The 16766-nt window shown below is 46.1% G+C and overlaps 1 protein-coding gene across 1 annotated transcript; it reads left to right on the top strand.

Annotated features, from left to right (window-relative positions):
- Positions 1 to 10481: 10481 nt before the first annotated feature.
- On the top strand, positions 10482 to 11470 carry LOC137141580 (olfactory receptor 6N1-like). The gene has a single exon (XM_067530511.1). It carries the CDS (start codon positions 10482 to 10484, stop codon positions 11442 to 11444), a length of 963 nt encoding a protein of 320 aa, XP_067386612.1. The 3' UTR covers positions 11445 to 11470.
- The last annotated feature ends 5296 nt before the right edge of the window (positions 11471 to 16766 follow it).

Raw genomic sequence — 16766 nt, 5'->3', positions numbered from 1 at the left:
CTTGTCTGTGAAGACACAGGCAAAAAAGGCATTGAGTACCTCAGCTTTCTCCACATCCTCTGTCACTAGGTTGCCTCCCTCATTCTCTAAGGGGCCCATACTTTCCCTAATCTTCCTCTTGTTGGCAACATACCTGTAGAAACCCTTCTTGTTCCCCTTCACGTCCCTTGCTAGCTGCAACTCTAATTGTGCTTTGGCCTTTCTGATTTCACTCCTGCATGTTCGAGCAGCATTTTTATAATCCTCCCTAGTCATCTGACCAAGCTTCCACTTCTTGTAAGCTTCTTTTTTGCGTTTAAGTTCGCCAAGGACATCTTTGTTAAGCCAAGCTGGACGCCTACCATATTTGCTATTCTTTCTGCACATCGGGATGGTTTGCTCTTGTGCCCTCAATAAGGTCTCTTTAAAAAACAGCCAGTTCTCTTGGATTCCTTTCCCCCTCATGTTAGCCTCCCAGGGAATCCTGCCCATCAGTTCCCTGAGGGAGTCAAAGTCTGCTTTTCTGAAGTCCATGGTCCGTATCCTGCTGTTCTCCTTTCTTCCTTTTGTCAGGATCCTGAACTCGACCATCTCATGGTCACTGCTGCCTAGGTTGCCACCCACTTCTACTTCCCCTACCAAATCTTCCCTGTTTGTGAGCAACAGGTCAAGAGAAGCACGGCCCCTAGTTGGTTGCTCCAGCACTTGCACCAGGAAATTATCAGCGACACTCTCGAAAAACTTCCTGGATTGTTTGTGCTCTGCTGTATTGCTCTTCCAGCAGATGTCAGGGTGATTGAAGTCCCCCATGAGAATCAGGTCCTGTGAACTGGAAACTTTCCCTCGTTGAGAAAAGAAAGCCTCATCTACCTCATCCTCCTGATCTGGTGGTCTGTAACAGACACCCACCACTACAGCACCCTTGTTGTTCTTGCTTCTAAGCTTCACCCAGAGACACTCAACTGGCTTATCTCCAGTTTCATACTGGAGTTCAGAGCAATCATAGTGCTCTCTCACATACAGTGCAACTCCTCCACCCCTTCGCCCCTGCATGTCCTTCCTGAACAGTTTATACTCATCCATGACAGTGCTCCAGTCGTGTGAGTTACTCCACCAAGTCTCAATTATTCCAATCATTTTGTAGTTTCTTGACTGTGCCAGGACTTCCAGTTCCTCCTGCTTGTCTCCCAGGCTTCCTGCATTTGTGTACGGGCACTTGAGATAAGTAGCCGATTGGCCTACATTCACAGTATGAATCGGGAGGCCTCCCCTGCTGCACCCTCCTCCTTCTGCTTCCTTGTGGTGTCCCTCTTCCCCATTTACCTTCAGGCTTAGGTCTCTGTCCCCCGTCGAACCTAGTTTAAAGCCCTCCTCACTAGGTTAGCCAGCCTGTCTGCGAAGATACTCTTCCCTCTCTTCGTTAGGTGAATCCCATCTCTTCCTAGTAATCCTTCTTCCTGGAACAACATTCCATGATCGAAGAATCCAACGCCCTCTCTTCGACACCACCTGTGTAACCATGCATTTACTTCCACAATGTGACTGTGCCTACCTGGGCCTTTTCCCTGAACAGAGAGGATGGTTGAGAACACCACTTGCGCTTCAAACTCCTTTGTCTCTTTTCCCAGAGCCACATAGTCCGCAGTGATCCGCTCAATATCATTCTTGGCAGTGTCATTGGAGCCCACATGGAGACATAGGAAGGGGTAGTGGTCTGAGGACTCGATACGTTTTGGCAGTCTCTCCGTCACATCCCTAATCCTAGCTCCAGGCAAGCAGCACACTTCTCTCATTTCCCGGTCCGGACAGCAGATGGATGACTCCATCTCTCTTAGAAGGGAGTCTCCGACCCCCATCACCCTTCTCTTCCTCTTGGGAGTGGTGCTTGTGGAAACCCTGTGCCTAGGACAATGCATCCCTTGCCTTCTGATCAAACAGGTCTCCTTCTGATCCATTCCCTCCGATGTGTCCTCCAGATCGTTCTCTGCCGTAGTACTTGTGCAGAGAGGATCAAAATGGTTCCTTACTTCTATCCGCATGGTGGGTATACAGGTTGTCTTTCTTTGGGAAGTCACATGCTTCCAATTTTCTTCTCCTTTCTTCGGTTTCGCCTGCCTGGCCTTCTCTGAATCTTCCTTACACTGTGCCTGTGCCCAATCGAGAAAGACTTCATTTTCTTTAATGCATCGCAGAGTTGATATTTGGGCCTCTAGTCCTTTTACCTTCTCTTCCAATATGGAAACCAGCCTGCACTTGGTACAGATAAAGTCATCTCTATCCTGTGGGAGGAAGACAAACATAGCACATCCAGTGCAGGTGACAACAACAGATCGCTCACTCTCCATATATTTCCTCTGAGAGCCTCTTCAGATGCTGTATTTCCTGCTCAGCAACGTCTGGGCTCCTCTCGGACAGAACCCAGGCAAACTCCCTCCTTCTGTTAGCCGCTCGTCTGTTCGCTTCTTGATAATCGGTGGGGGAGTTCAGGAGCACTGTTTGTGGTTGATTGGGGACTGACCGCGGTGTTAGGCACCAGTTTGGATAATCTGCTCTCCCTTTTGCAGCCTGCCTTGATCTTGGTATTTTCCGATGGGCTACCCTAGGCACAGCAGGTCACACTATGTTAAGATGTAGTACAGGGTGAGAGCACATCTTGGTAGTTTAGAGTAAATTACATTAAAAAGAACTCCTAATTACCCTAAACCCAGCATAAGAAACCCAGGAAATTTACAGTTAAGGTGAAATTTAAAAGAATTCGAAGATCTAGAACATTCCCTGAAATGTTGGATCTGATTGGATGTGATTTTCAAAAGTTACCATGTTAGATGAATACAAAGAGACAGACAGAGACATGCCAATGTGTTCAGTCTGAGGCCTTGCTTCACTTGGCCAGTCAGGTAAAGTTGAATTTTAAAGGCCCGTTTTCTGTTCCCCTTCCTGGGGTGACTGCACCGGGACCTGGCTCTGCAAGTCTCAATGAGCCACAATTCCAGCTGTGTCCCCAGGGGGCAGTTCCAGGCGGGCGGAGGGATTTCCTGCCTGGCCTGGGCACACGCAGACATGACCTTTTCACTCCCCTCACTCTGAAGGCTGGGCCCGGAGCTGTGTCACAAGGCTGTGTGAGCTGGGTACACGCTGGGAAAAGCCCTGAGTGGGGGGACACAGGCTGGTGCAGAGAGGGGATGAGAGCTCGCAGGCCCCCAGCCTGGCTCTCTGTCTCCTTCCCCTCTCCACCTCTGGACCTTGTGTACCCAGCTGCGGCTGGGCTGAATCTAGCCCTGGGGGGCCCAGACGAGGGACACCTCGTCTCTCTCTCGCTCTATCTGGGGTCTCTCCCAGGGTCAGGGTCACCCTCCACTGATGGAAGAGGTGCCTGGAGGTTGCGCAGAGTCTCTCTTGCTCAAGTGGGGATGGCTCCGTCAAAAGCAGAGTCTGACATCCTCCGCTCCCACGGGGTCTGTCTGCCAGCTACCTCATCCCTGGAGCGCAGGGTGTCTCGTCTGCCTCACACGGAGGGAGTCTTCATTGCTCCTTGTACAACGGGGGTCATCTAGCCTCCTGTACAACAAGAGCAAGAGCCTTGTGTCCAGCAAATGTAAATGGGAGTGGTTCCCCCAGACTTTGTCTGTGGGTCTGGGAGCAGAGGAGGGGGCCGCCCCTCGCTCCCAGGCTGGGGTGGCCGCATGGCCGGAGTGAGACTGCTGTTAGCCCTGCCCTGGAGGGCACTTGGAAGCTCCTGACGTGTGATGGGGGAGCACACGTCCCATTGACACACCCGGCAGGGGTTGGTTCAGTTGAAGATTTCACTTTTTAAAATTCTGTATTTTACTATGTATTTTAAGTTTTAAATTTTATTGTATATATATTTCAAAACTTTTTATAAAAATATTATTTTTTTACTTTATATTTCTTTTATATTCGGCCCCTCCTCCCACCAGGCCCTCTGACACCCCCCACCCCCACCAGCCAGCCCCTCCCACCAGGCCCCTAGCCTCCCACATTCTAGGCTGGCCTTCTCCAGACAGATCCATCTCCACCCCGTAGTCAGGCCAGAGCAGCCCGCCTAGCCAGGCCCATCACCCCCACAATCTGGCCAGTCCTTTCAGCCAAGCCCCTCATTATCCCCCCACACCAGCCAGACCCCAGCCTCTCCACTTTGTCAGCCCCTGCAACCAGACTCTTCACCCCCTACACTGGCCAGTCACTCCCAGCTGCGTCCCCTCCTCCTCAGTCTAGCCAGTCCCTGGTGCTGGACCCCTTGTCCCCTGACACACACTCTGGCCACACACCCTCCAGCCAGAACCCTTGTCCCCAACTCCACTGCATCCAGCACCTGCCCGACACCCACAGCCAGACCCCTCGCACTATTGAACAGGCCTAGAGTCATTTGCTCTTTCTTTCTTTCTTTCTTTCTTTCTTTCCCCTCTCTCCCTCTGGCCAAATGACTCTTTCATCATTTATCCAAAGTGGAACAGACAGACCTGTCTTTTCTTTAGGGTTTTCATTTGTATTATATTAAAGCAAATGGAGGAAGAACAGAGCAAATGCACCTTTCACACCCATCAACATCCAGCACCTAGACAAACAAGAATTAAAAATTACCAGGCCCCAAGAAATTTTCCATGTCACTCAAGAATGTGAAGTGTAGGCATAGAATCGGGAGTACGGTATGCTTGGTACGCTCTATATTGGTTATTCATAAATTCTCAAAACTGTTAGATATTGCAACCACATTACACTCTATCTATCTATCTATCTATCTATCTAATGATTTTTCCTATGTTTTTGAATGACAGAAGAAAAGATAAATTCAATTAATCATCTTTAAATTAAGGATAATTTAAACGGGAGAGAAAATGAGGAAGAGCTGGGGCTTGACATGTGTGAGAGCGAGAGTGGAAGAGAAATTGTCCTGATGTATAGAGGTGAATCAGGCCCATCTCTTCAACTGCAGTTTTGTCTAGTTACCTTAGTCCTGGGGTTATTTTTTTTTTTACACTCTGCCTACATTCTCCCGTTGGGTTTTTGATACCAAGAGTCTCATTTCACATCTCTGCATGCGTTACCTCTCCAAAGTAAATCACAATCTAAAACATCTCATTTTCATCACCAGTTCAGGCATGAAATATGAACCTTCCTTGTGAAGCAAAAAAGTTCAAGTAACTTTCAGTGAAAATGGAATTTAGGTGCCAAAATCACTTAGCCTTCAGATAGCGTCATATGCATCTCGACTCATATTAACAGGGCTGAAAAGTCCCACTGACTCCTCCAGGCCCCTTGAGCTAGCCTGTTCCCAACAACTGGGAAACTGGGGATTTAACTAACCAATGTGTAAGCAGAACACCAGAACTGGACAAAGCCCCGGCTGGGATGATTTAGTTGGGGTTGGTCCTGCTTTAAGCAGGGGGTGAGACTAGATGACTTCCTGAGGTGCGTTCTAAACCTCCTTTTCTATGGCTCAATGATTCTCTGAAATCGACACTAAATGGCAGAAAAGAAGAGGAACTGGTGCAGGACTCAGAAATACTGGCCAGTGACCAAAAGATTTCAGTAGCCAATTCAGTAATGGGAAAGCTAGACTGTAAAATGGCCACAGGTGGAAGTATACTGAAAGGATGAGATATGGGCAGCTATTTATTAGAAATGCCCACTAGCTGGCAGCATCTGTTGAATATTTATTAATCAAGGGATGGTGCAATTGTTTTATACAGGCCTTCACCTTGGACAGGCATCACTCAAAAAGATAAGCTGGGGTTTACTTACAATCTCAAATATTTTTCACATAGGATTATTAGACTTAAAAAAAGATGCAATTACGCAAGTCCCATAGTATAAATCCCACTGGGGGTTGTTAGCCACAAAGCTTTGGAGACACGAAATTAACCAAATGGGAGAAAACTTGCAGAGAGAGGGTGGTATTAAGAAGTGTGAGGACCGAACACTGATACAGAGTCAGCATTTACACGAATCGAAGGGCAGCCCCTTTTCCAAAGATAGTTCAATGCACCTGCTCATCTCTTCATGGAACTGCAGGTCTCTGCACTGAGAAAACCCAGCTTCTGCAAGAAAAAGAGACACAAGAATCTAAGCTGCGGATCCTGGGTCCTGGCACCGAATCTGGAGAAGTAGGAGATCATCGTTTCAAGCTGGAGTTGCCCTGGGGTGACAGGTGAGCACCAACGCACTCACAGTGTTCCCCCCCCCCCACCTTCCAGACACGGCATGAATGTGCTTTGGGAGGAGTAGGGGGAGAGGCGGGTGAGGTAATATCTATTATTGGTCCAACTTCTGTGAGTGAACGAGAGAAGCTTTCAAGCTACTCTGAGCTCTTCTTCAGGTGAATATTAACAGATTCAGGCTCTGTCTACAATGCAGCGCTAATTCGAATTAGCTTAATTCGACTTTCAGAAACCGATTTATAGAAATCGCAGCAGACTGTCCACACTACACTGTTTGTGCTGGTCTCTTGCATTCACATTGGCCAGCCTTAATTCGAATTACAAAGCAGTGCAATGTGGGTAGCTATCCCACAGTGCAACTAGCCACGGAGGCTGTTGAGATGAGTGTCATCATCCCAGGATGCAGTGCTGCTTCCCTCACCATCTTCCCCTGCCCCCCCAAACAAACAGGAAAAGGATTTTTGTGCAGTTTTGTTTACTCCTTGCGATCATTTCTTCAGAGAGATGGAGCCAGCTCAACTCTGCACTGTAATTGTTAGTGTGACAAATACATCGTGGCTTATTCTGCAGTACTTTAGAAACAGAGCAAGTAGGTGAAGCATGTACTGCATGTGTGCCACCGAGGGTGCCCTGCTTCAAGACATCCAGCAGAACAATTCCTGATTGCTGCAGGCAATGAGCAATGCGTGAGTGATTTCTGTTCCTGGATGTTGTTTGCCTTTGATTATCCCTGTAGCCTATAAAACTATCCTGCTTGCTTGCATTCTATAGGGATTCTATAGGGATATATATTTTCTTATAAGATTTAAGTATGATGGTGTGATTAATAATAGAGTTATAAGTTTATATATTTTGCTGTAATGCCAAGTACCTTACGGGCCAAAAATCCTGTAAGACAGCTACGCAATTTGAGACCTTTGACTTAGTTAAGTGTCGAAAGAGATGAGGTATAACATAACAAGACATATATGGAGTTGTTTTTATCAAGATTTAGCAGACCTTTTGACCTAGATGTTGAAAGGGGTGATGTCAGGTATTAACCAATACATCATAAGACTCGGGACCCTTTTCCCAAAAAGTGGTGATGTCAGAAAAATAAATATACCACAAAATCCACAGAGGGTCAAAAAGGCAAAGGTGAGATCATGGAAACTTCTGATAAGTGATGGGGATATCTCATTAATATACATGAACCTGCCAGCCTATGACATGTGGGTACCCCACTATTCTGGGTGTAGGAATCCAAGTATGGACTTAGAAGGAGGACCCATATTCTCAGAGTATAAGAATGGAAAGATCGTGCTATTTGAGGCGATCGTCATCTATTCCTGCTTGAAGCTTCTTTACTCTTAGCTCTCCGCATTGCCTACTCCACCCGCTCCCCCCCCCTCCCTCCAGAGGTGAGACATCTCTCAACCAGGTCATCAGGGAAGGTGTGAGTATATTAGGCTAAAGAATATCATAAATATATTATATAAGTCTCTATAATTAAAATTGTCTTATCCATTATTCATTTGATTGTTCATTTACTCTATATCAGTCATTTGTTTATCTTTTTATGTTATCTTAATAAATTATAAAATTATACAAATTTGGTTATCATTGAAATATTCCTGTGATACCCCCAAGAGTTCTTATAAATTCTTCTGGAGCCTGGTTAAGACACAAACCTCATGATCCTCTAATCAGATCATTTCGCAAACCTATAACTCTATTCAATATTGATACAACTAAAATCAGGCTACATCCCCCAACCCACCACCAACCTCCCACCCCCCTCTATGTCGCTTGCCTTTTATCATCCCCCCAGCCCCCACCCCCTCTATGTTGCTTGCCTTTTCTCTTCCACCCACCCCTCATCACCCTGCAAGTTGCTTGCCTTTTATCATCCCCCCAGCACCTACCCCCCTGTATGTTGCTTGCCTTTGATGCAAGCCTGATTTTGGTTCCTGTGTGTTGTTTTCCTTTGATGATACCCACTCCCCCCACCGCCCTTCCAGATGTGTGCCCGACAAATCCCTCATGAACAAGATTTTATTTAATAAAGAAACGTTTTGGAAAGATGCAAAAATGTATTTATGAACAGTCATGTCTTGTGTGAAGGGGGCGGGGGAGGGTTCCTTCACTGTCTCCAGGAGGAGTGTGTTAGCTTGCTGGCCAGCTGTCAGTGTGGCTGCCACAGCTTTCTGCTCCCCTCTACCAGGGTGGAGGATCTCTGTATGCATCACAAACCCACGCAGACAGGGACTGAGTGGGGGGGGGGGGGGAGAGACTATGTTTAAAACACATGAAGCCATGATGCTAGCTACCTTCAGTGCAGAGAATAATCCTAATGTGGATTGAAGAAATAGTCAGCAGTCCACTGAAAACATTTTCAAGTGACAGCCCATTACATACATTACATTTTCAATGTGATATCAACTGATGATAAAAGCAGCTTTTCTCATTGCATAAAGAACCTGATCCCTGGGTAGACACCCAGTACAGTCACGTAAATGCCTGACATCCCCTTCATTCCCCCCCACACCCAATGTACATGGACAAGAAAACTCACCAGATGTGCCTTCCCCAGGACAGATGTGCTGTTCTGTGTGCTGGTGGACTGCTCTGGGGTCAAGAGTAAGTCTTGAGTTTCTGTTAGCTTCCCTGGCTTTATGATACATCTAGCGAAGCTCCTTGATCTTGACTCTGCACTGCTCAGCGTCCCTCTTGTGTGCCTTCTCCAGCATGCCCTGGGATATCTTCCCATAAATGTCCAGATTCCTTTTGCTGGCTCTGAGTTGAGCCAGAACTGACTCCTTGCCCCACAGCCCAATGAGGTCTAAGACATCTGCTCGACTCCATGCTGGAGCATGTTTGGGATTTGCAGTAGCCATGCAGAGAACAGTGGGAAAGCTCCCTCCACGCTGGCAGAAAGCACAGAAAAAGAGGATTCAAAACTTCCTGGGACTGCTTGAGGGGATGGGACTTTAAAATGGGGCATTATGGGATAGCTTCCGGAGGTCAATTAATTCAAATTACGTCCTATTGTGTCTACACTGATACTAATTCGAATGAACAAATTCAAATTAGGCGCTACACCACTTGCAGAGGTGGTCTTATTAATTTGATTTTACAGGCACCTTAATTCGAATTAACAGTAGAGCCAGTGTAGATGCAGGAGTATTAATTCGAATTAAGGGACTTTAAATAGACCTAAGCTGCCAGTGTAGACGTGGCCACAGTCTCAACTTCCTGCAATTCCAGTCAGCATCCATATCACCATTTAACAGAGATGGAGATTGACATACAGCTCTTGTGATAGGTTCTCAGTTGGGGATCTGCCCCCCGACACACAAAGGGAGCTACCTTGATATATACCAGCTGAAGGTCTGGCTCAGTGTGTCCCAATCAGGTGCTGAGTGTAGATAGAGTCTTACTAGCCCAGATCACATGTGCCACGTTCTTTCTAAACTCCGAATTCAGGGACAGCATCTTTTACCACCATGTGTCTTCTTCCTGTATTATCATCCCACAGTCATTATGGAGAGAGGAATGACACTCCCTGGTAAGGACTGAATGTCAGCCTGTTTATGCTCCTTCCCAAGATTCATATTCCAAAGAGCTGTATTGTGTTACTGCTACAAAGCGAATGTTGAGAAACAGAAAAGGCACTGCCAGTCCCTCAGCACATCACCATCACCGCCGCATACACTAAGGAAGAATTTACTCCACTTCACAGTTGATGAAATAAATGCATCTGTGGTAGGACGTGGAAATTGTTCCTTTTCCTACAGGACACTGAAACGCTGACTACACCAGGACTACACCAGGATACATGCTTGGATTATTTACATGTATTGTAATAGAAGGTCGGTGCCTAAGGACCCTAGACTGCACTGAAAATGTCAGTGCAAGGTTTCAGTTGCTGTATTTATTGATTTTGACTCTTGAGACATCACATGATTCTGCCATTGTCAGAAGTGAAATACAGCATTGAAGCATCATTGTCAATCTCCTCTGTGTCACTAGATAGGATACAATAGTAGATAAAGAAATGCTGTGCTCTGCCATCTCAGTATGTGGCTACCGGAGAACTGGACCATTGTTACTGTAGTTATTGCTCTGATAGCGCACAGGATAGTCTGCATGGGTACCAATGTTCTTTTCTCGAATTGAGACACCTGCCACTTTCCTCTGAACTCTACATTTAGTCTTAAAATTTCAGCCTGTGATCAGGAGAAGAGGAGCTTCTGATTATTTATGGAATTAATTCACAAGACTTTAACTCTTAACTCTGTGTTCTACCAATTCAATTTGTTTTATTATTCCTAGACTCAACCCATGACAGACACAGACTGCAGAAACCAAACAGATGTCATGGAATTCATCCTCCTGGGATTCAGGGATCTCCTTGATCTGCAAATTTTTCTCTTCTTGGTGTTCCTAGTGATCTACGTCACAACCGTGGCCGCAAACACCCTCATCGTGGTGCTTGTTGTGATTGATCGGCACCTTCACACCCCCATGTACTTCCTCCTGGGAAACCTGTCCTGCTTGGAGACCTGCAGCATCTGTATCATCCTGCCCAGGATGCTGGCCAATCTCTTGACTGGGGACAGAACCATCTCGGTCAGTGGCTGCTTCACACAACTGTATGTCTATGGTTTTCTTGTAGGTACCGAATGTTATCTTCTAGCAGCGATGTCTTACGATCAGTATTTAGCGATATGTAAACCTCTGCACTATTCCATTTTTATGAATCCCAGGTTTTGTCTCCAATTGGCTGCTGGTTCCTGGTTAAATGGTTGCTTGGCTCCTGCCATCTTTCTCTTCTTCCTATCACAGTTAATATTCTGTGGGCCAAATAAAATTGACCTTTTCTATTGTGACTCCATCCCATTGATGGAACTCTCCTGCAGTGACACACACCTGGTCATATTGTTGGATTTCATACTAGCCTGTGTATTCACCCTGCCTCCATTCCTGCTAACCCTGACATCCTACGCATGTATCATCGCCACCATCCTGAGAATCCCTTCCACCACCGGGAAACAAAGAGCCTTTTCCACTTGCTCCTCTCATCTCATCGTGGTAACAGTTTTCTATGGAACCTTAATGATCGTCTACCTGCTTCCCAAAAGTGACACACTGCGAGAGCTGAACAAAGTGGTCTCTCTTTGCTACACGGTCCTGATTCCCCTGGTAAACCCCCTCATCTACAGCCTGAGAAACAGGGAGGTCAAGGAAGCCTTGAGCAAAGCCATCCGTAAATGTGGCTTTCACAAAACCATGCAGAGACTTTGAGATAATATCTTAACCTGAGATTTACCTTTAATTTAGCCAATCAGCCCCCATTAAAATGAAGTTGAAAATTAACATTGAAAATCTCAGCTCCAGTGTGAAAAAACATAGATAATCTGCAGAGAGTTACTAAGCATGTTTACAGTCCCACACTCTGTTCATGTAACACAATGTACAGGAAAGTGAGGCTGAGGACAGCTCTGTCGCTCTCTCATTAATAGCACCGATACACACAGTATCATAGTATTTTTCTCCTTGGTGTTGGCTAAATGCTCACCCTATTGGGGGTGGGTACATAGCATCTGAACTTGCACAATGCTGTCTTTGTGTAAAGCATAAAATCCATTAACAATCCAAGTAAATCTCTGGGTATATCCCCTATTCATTGTTTCTCTCTGTTAGATAATAAAATTCTGTAATCAGGCAGTTTAATTCAAATAAAACACAAGAGGTGACATCATGTTTGTTGCTACAGTTTCTTATGACCCTGAGGACACAGCAGAAAACCCAGGACCAGCTCAGGTAAGCATTGTCCACCCAAAGGGAAGGATCAGGGAGTGAGGTGGGCATAACAATGTTCCCATCAGGGCGTGTTCAGCTGGGCACCAGGAGGAGGGGAGACACAATTGCAACCATGTTTTTATGTCCATTAAAAAGCCATTTTTGATCAAAATAAATGTTTCTGTTAGAAATAACCCAACAGGTTGTCCCAGGGGTGGATTGGGGAGATGGAACAGGGATGTGCAGCAGTGCCACATGAAGATCAAGGAGCTATGGGTGTCATATAAAAAAGCCAGGGAAGCTAACAGCCGTTCTGGCTCCTCACCAAAAACATGCCCCTTCTACGATGAGCTGCATGCAATTCTTGGCAGCGGCCCCACCACTTTGCCGCCATGCAGCATTGATACCTCCGCTGCATCCCAATCCAGGGATGATGAAGACTCCATGGGCGAGGAGAGGGACGAGGATGAGGAGAGTAGGGTGCCCCTTCTCCAGACAGTCAGGACCTATTCCTGACCTCAGAGCAGTCCAGCAGTACACAGGACAGGAATAATGATTCCGGGGAAGGCACATCTGGTTAATTTTAATTTTCTTCTTAGCAGTTATGTCCTTATAAAGGGGAGAGGAAGGGGATTTCAGGGGTTTAGCAGACTTTACTGGGGGGTTACTCCCGGAACAGATTATTTATGTGCAGAGGTATGTTCTGAGAATCATCCTTTCATATCTCAAGGAAACTTTCATGTAGGTAATCTGTTGTCCTTTGCACAAGGTTTCGGTGGAGGGCAGCCTTGTTCCTTCCTACCCGGTAGGATGCTTTGCTGTGCCACGCTGCAATCAAGTGAGCCGGCATCCTGGCAGAACACAGCATAGCAACATAAGGGCCAGGCCAGTACCCCTCTGCTTGCAGCAAATCTTCCCTTTCCTTGTGCATTACCCTCAGGAGACTGATATCGCTCGTAGTCACCTAGGGAAGACAATGCATGTTCCAAATACCAGAGCAATACAGCTGATACCCTGTACCTCTCTATTCCCCTTTGTATTGTCTTACTGAGTCACTAATTATTTTGCTTTGGCTTTTGATGAGACTATTAACCTGCTCGCACTTGTTGGAAAAATATTCCAAATGAGGTTCGTTTGCCCTGCACCAGAGGAAAAGAGATCCACGCAGGTAGTTGGGCAGTCTCCAAGTTTTATTTCTGCAGAGGTCGGACACTTCCCAGCAAGTGGTCAGTGTGAGACCCCGAAGGCATGCTCTCTTGCATATTTATACAAACACAAACAAAGAAATTACATATGCATACATTCTTAATGCTTATTGGTACACTCAAATTATTATTATTATTGCTATTGACTTTACACTTTCTACCTCTTCTAACTATAAACATATGCATAACATAAAAGATAAGGGCAGAAGATTTCAACTTATCTATCAAAATGGTCTAGTCTATTTCCCAAGACTGAAGAGAAAGCAAAAACTACTTATGGCTGACTCCTCATTTCTCCTGTTAATCTTTCTCTCTGACCTTGGCAGAGATAAGCACCATAAACATAGTGAAGAGGAGGGGGTGGGTGATTTCAACAGAAAGCAGAACACTAAAACAACTAAAATGGAGTAACTGTGGTCAAGCAAACAATTATTTTCCTTCACACTGTCCTCAGATCCACTGTGGCCGTCTCATGATAAAATAGTCATCTTAAAGAGATATTTATGCCCAGTCACCCCCTCATATAGGGCATTTGAAATGAGCTTTTTAGAGATAATTAGTTCTCTCTATAGCAAAGTAAAGTGTTCCTGGCTTACCGTCTCTGTAACAGCACAGCAACCTGACCTTTCTGAGATGTTCAAATGGAATGCAGGTCTGCCTTAGCCTTGTGCACACGAAGGGGAGTATTTTATACTTTGTAGCGGTTGCTTCGTTTTCCTGGCTTGGCTAACAATGGCAACGTTGTGTATTTCTTTTCATTCTGTAGATACCTTAGCCTTAGCCCCCCCATCTCGAAATGCTGCGGAAAGACTATTGCAGATTAGAAAGAGGGAAAAAAATCACGGGACGGCATGTTTGGCAAGCTCATGAACGCCTCTGCAGCCGCAGAGACAGAGCTCTGTGTGTGGTGGCTGTCCGTGTCCCAGTACATGGGCATGGTCAGGGAGAATCAAAGAGCAATGCAGGAGCACAACTGCAGTACCATACAGGAGATGTTTCAAATTATGCGCGATCCGGCAACTTGTGGAGCTTCAGGAAGAGCGGAGGCCGAACAGAGTCCCGCTGCAGCCCCTCCAGAATGCTCCTCTGCCTATGGCTTTTCTGCCCTCCTGCTCTCCCACCCCCAGGCGGTCTCGGAAAAGAATGGCCAGGCTGCATTATGTGGTGCACTCCACCCCGGTGGAGGCGAGCAGAAAGCAGCAGCGGCCATGCTGACAGCTGTCCTGCAAACAACCACTCTACCCCTTGAGACTGTGAATGAACACTCGCCTCCTGCCCCCACCAACTTGAACATTCATAAATAAAACTTTGCTTCATTTCAATACTTTTCTTTATTAATTCATATCTTATTTGGGAGGGATTTGGAGGGTACTCCTATCGGTGGTGGGAGGGAAGCAAAGGCACAAAACATACAGGAACAGAAATCATTACTAGAAAAATTACTACTGTCATTGCAGAACCTGGTTTTCAATGCTTCCTGAATGCAAAGTGCTCTGCAGTTAGCTCTCAGCGTATTGCTGACATCTGCCTGCTCATAATTGGGGGCCAGTCTTTCTGCCTCCACAGCCCATCCCTGGGAGAACCTTTCCCCCTTCGCTTCACACACATTATGAAGAACACAGCACGCAGATATAACTGATGGGACATTCTTTTCACTCATGTCCAGCCTAGTAAGGAGACATCTCCATGTGGTCTTTAAACACCCAAACACACACTCCACAACGATTCTGCAAGTGCATAACCTGTTATTAAAATGTTCCTTGTCGCTGTCAAGTTGCTCGGTGTACGGCTTCATTAGCCAAGGGAGCAAGGGGTAAGCAGGATCCCTCAGAATCACTACTGGCATTTCCACACCTGATGTTAACTTTTTGGTCTGGGAAGAAAGTGCCTGCCTGCATGTAGGAGAACAGCCCCATATTCCTAAATACACACGCATCATGCACCTTTCCAGACCACCCCACATAGATGTTGGTAAAATGACCACTGTGATCCACAAGGGCATGCAGCACCATGGAAAAGTACCCCTTGCGGTTTATATACTCGGTTGCTAGGTGGGCAAGCGCTAAGATAGGGATGTGTGTGCCATCAATGTCCCCCCCACAGTTTGGAACCCCATCACGGCAAATCCGTCCGCTATGTCCTGCACGTTTCCCAAAGTCACTACCCTTCATAGCAGAAGTCTATTGATGCCCCTGCTGTTAGAAATAATCAAACAAGTTGTCCCGTGAGTGGATTGGGGAGACGGACCTCTTCATTGCCTGCTCTTTCCACCTCGACGCCAGGAGTGAGCAGCGAGGTGATTACTTTACAATCCTTTTATACATACCAGTATGTAAATGTATACATTTCCAGCAACTCCCCATAGACCCTTATTTGGTTACATTGACACCTATAAAATGTATATTAACAACTACATGATGAATATAATTATACCCACCCCTGTTTGTTTTTTACAGGATTACCATACAGAGGACAGGCACATCACCTTAAAACCTATACATTTTACACTAACATTTTTTGAAGTAAAGGTATGCTGGGGGAGAAGAAAGATAACACTTTCTTCCCACCATAAAATCTTGCACAGAAATAGCCATAGGCTCATCTCCTTCACAGATGGCCAGAAAGGGAGGAGAAGAAGAAGAGAGATAACATGCTCTAACTAAAATTCATACCAATTAACAGAAACAAAGTTTGTCCTTATATTGACCCCGTTCCCTGTAATTTTGGCCTGAAAACTTGTCCAGCTTTTAACTCTTTACTCTCCTACTCTTGCACACTTGAATCATAGCAGTTCCCACTGTAGATTTACCGACTCCGAACTGATTCCCAACTGATCGGTAACAGTCCGGGGTTGCCAGCTTCCACATAGCAATGGCCACTCACTTCTCCGCCGTCAGAGCTTCTCTCAAGCGAGTATTCGCATGCTTCAGGAACGGGCCCAGCTCCAAACACAGTTCAAGGAAAGTGGCCTTTCGCATATGAAACTTCTGAAGCCACTGGTCATCATCCCACAGCTGCGTAACGATCCATTCTCACCAGTCCGTGCTTGTTTCCTGGGACCAGAACTGGTGTTCCGTGGGCTGTAGATGATGTATTATGGCCTGCAGCAATTGGGAATTGTTCTGCTTGTTGTCTTGTAGCAGGGCAGCCTCAGTGACATTGCAGTAGCCTGTGCTTTATGTTCTCGCTTTCCTTCGAAAATACTCAAGGATAAGCCGTGATGTATTTGTGACGCTCCCAATAATAGTGTAGAGTTGAACTGGTTCCATGTCTCTGCAGGCAAACCAGTATCCTGGGAATTCCCCCCACTCCTAGAGGATGTTTTCCACCAGCTCTTTCCCATGTTTTTCTATTTTTTAAGGGAGTCACATAACTCTGTGTGTGGTACCAAAAGCCTAGCGTAATAGTAGAGCTAAACTAAGACTTCTTTCTGCTGTCTTTGTTGTCAGACCTCCCAATATCTGCTCAATGCATGTCTCGTGTGAGGAATACCTGTGTCAAGGCTTGTCTGCCCAGAAATGTTGCACCCCTTTAACTGTACTGGGCTACATCTGCCTGTGACAGGGCCGCACGTCCTTGGACTGGAGAGCCTGGCACATGTCAGCCCTGATTAGAGAAG

Source organism: Emydura macquarii, unplaced genomic scaffold (genome assembly GCF_026122565.2).
Source record: "Emydura macquarii macquarii isolate MOO-44397 ecotype Brisbane River unplaced genomic scaffold, CSIRO-AGI_Emac_v2 contig_3089, whole genome shotgun sequence".
Taxonomy (NCBI): Eukaryota; Metazoa; Chordata; order Testudines; family Chelidae; genus Emydura; species Emydura macquarii.
This window is presented reverse-complemented; position numbering and strand designations above follow the sequence as displayed.

Bases quoted from the DNA above. Each gene is read 5' to 3' on its own strand.
- LOC137141580 (XM_067530511.1), top strand. From the start codon at position 10,482: ATGACAGACACAGACTGCAGAAACCAAACAGATGTCATGGAATTCATC.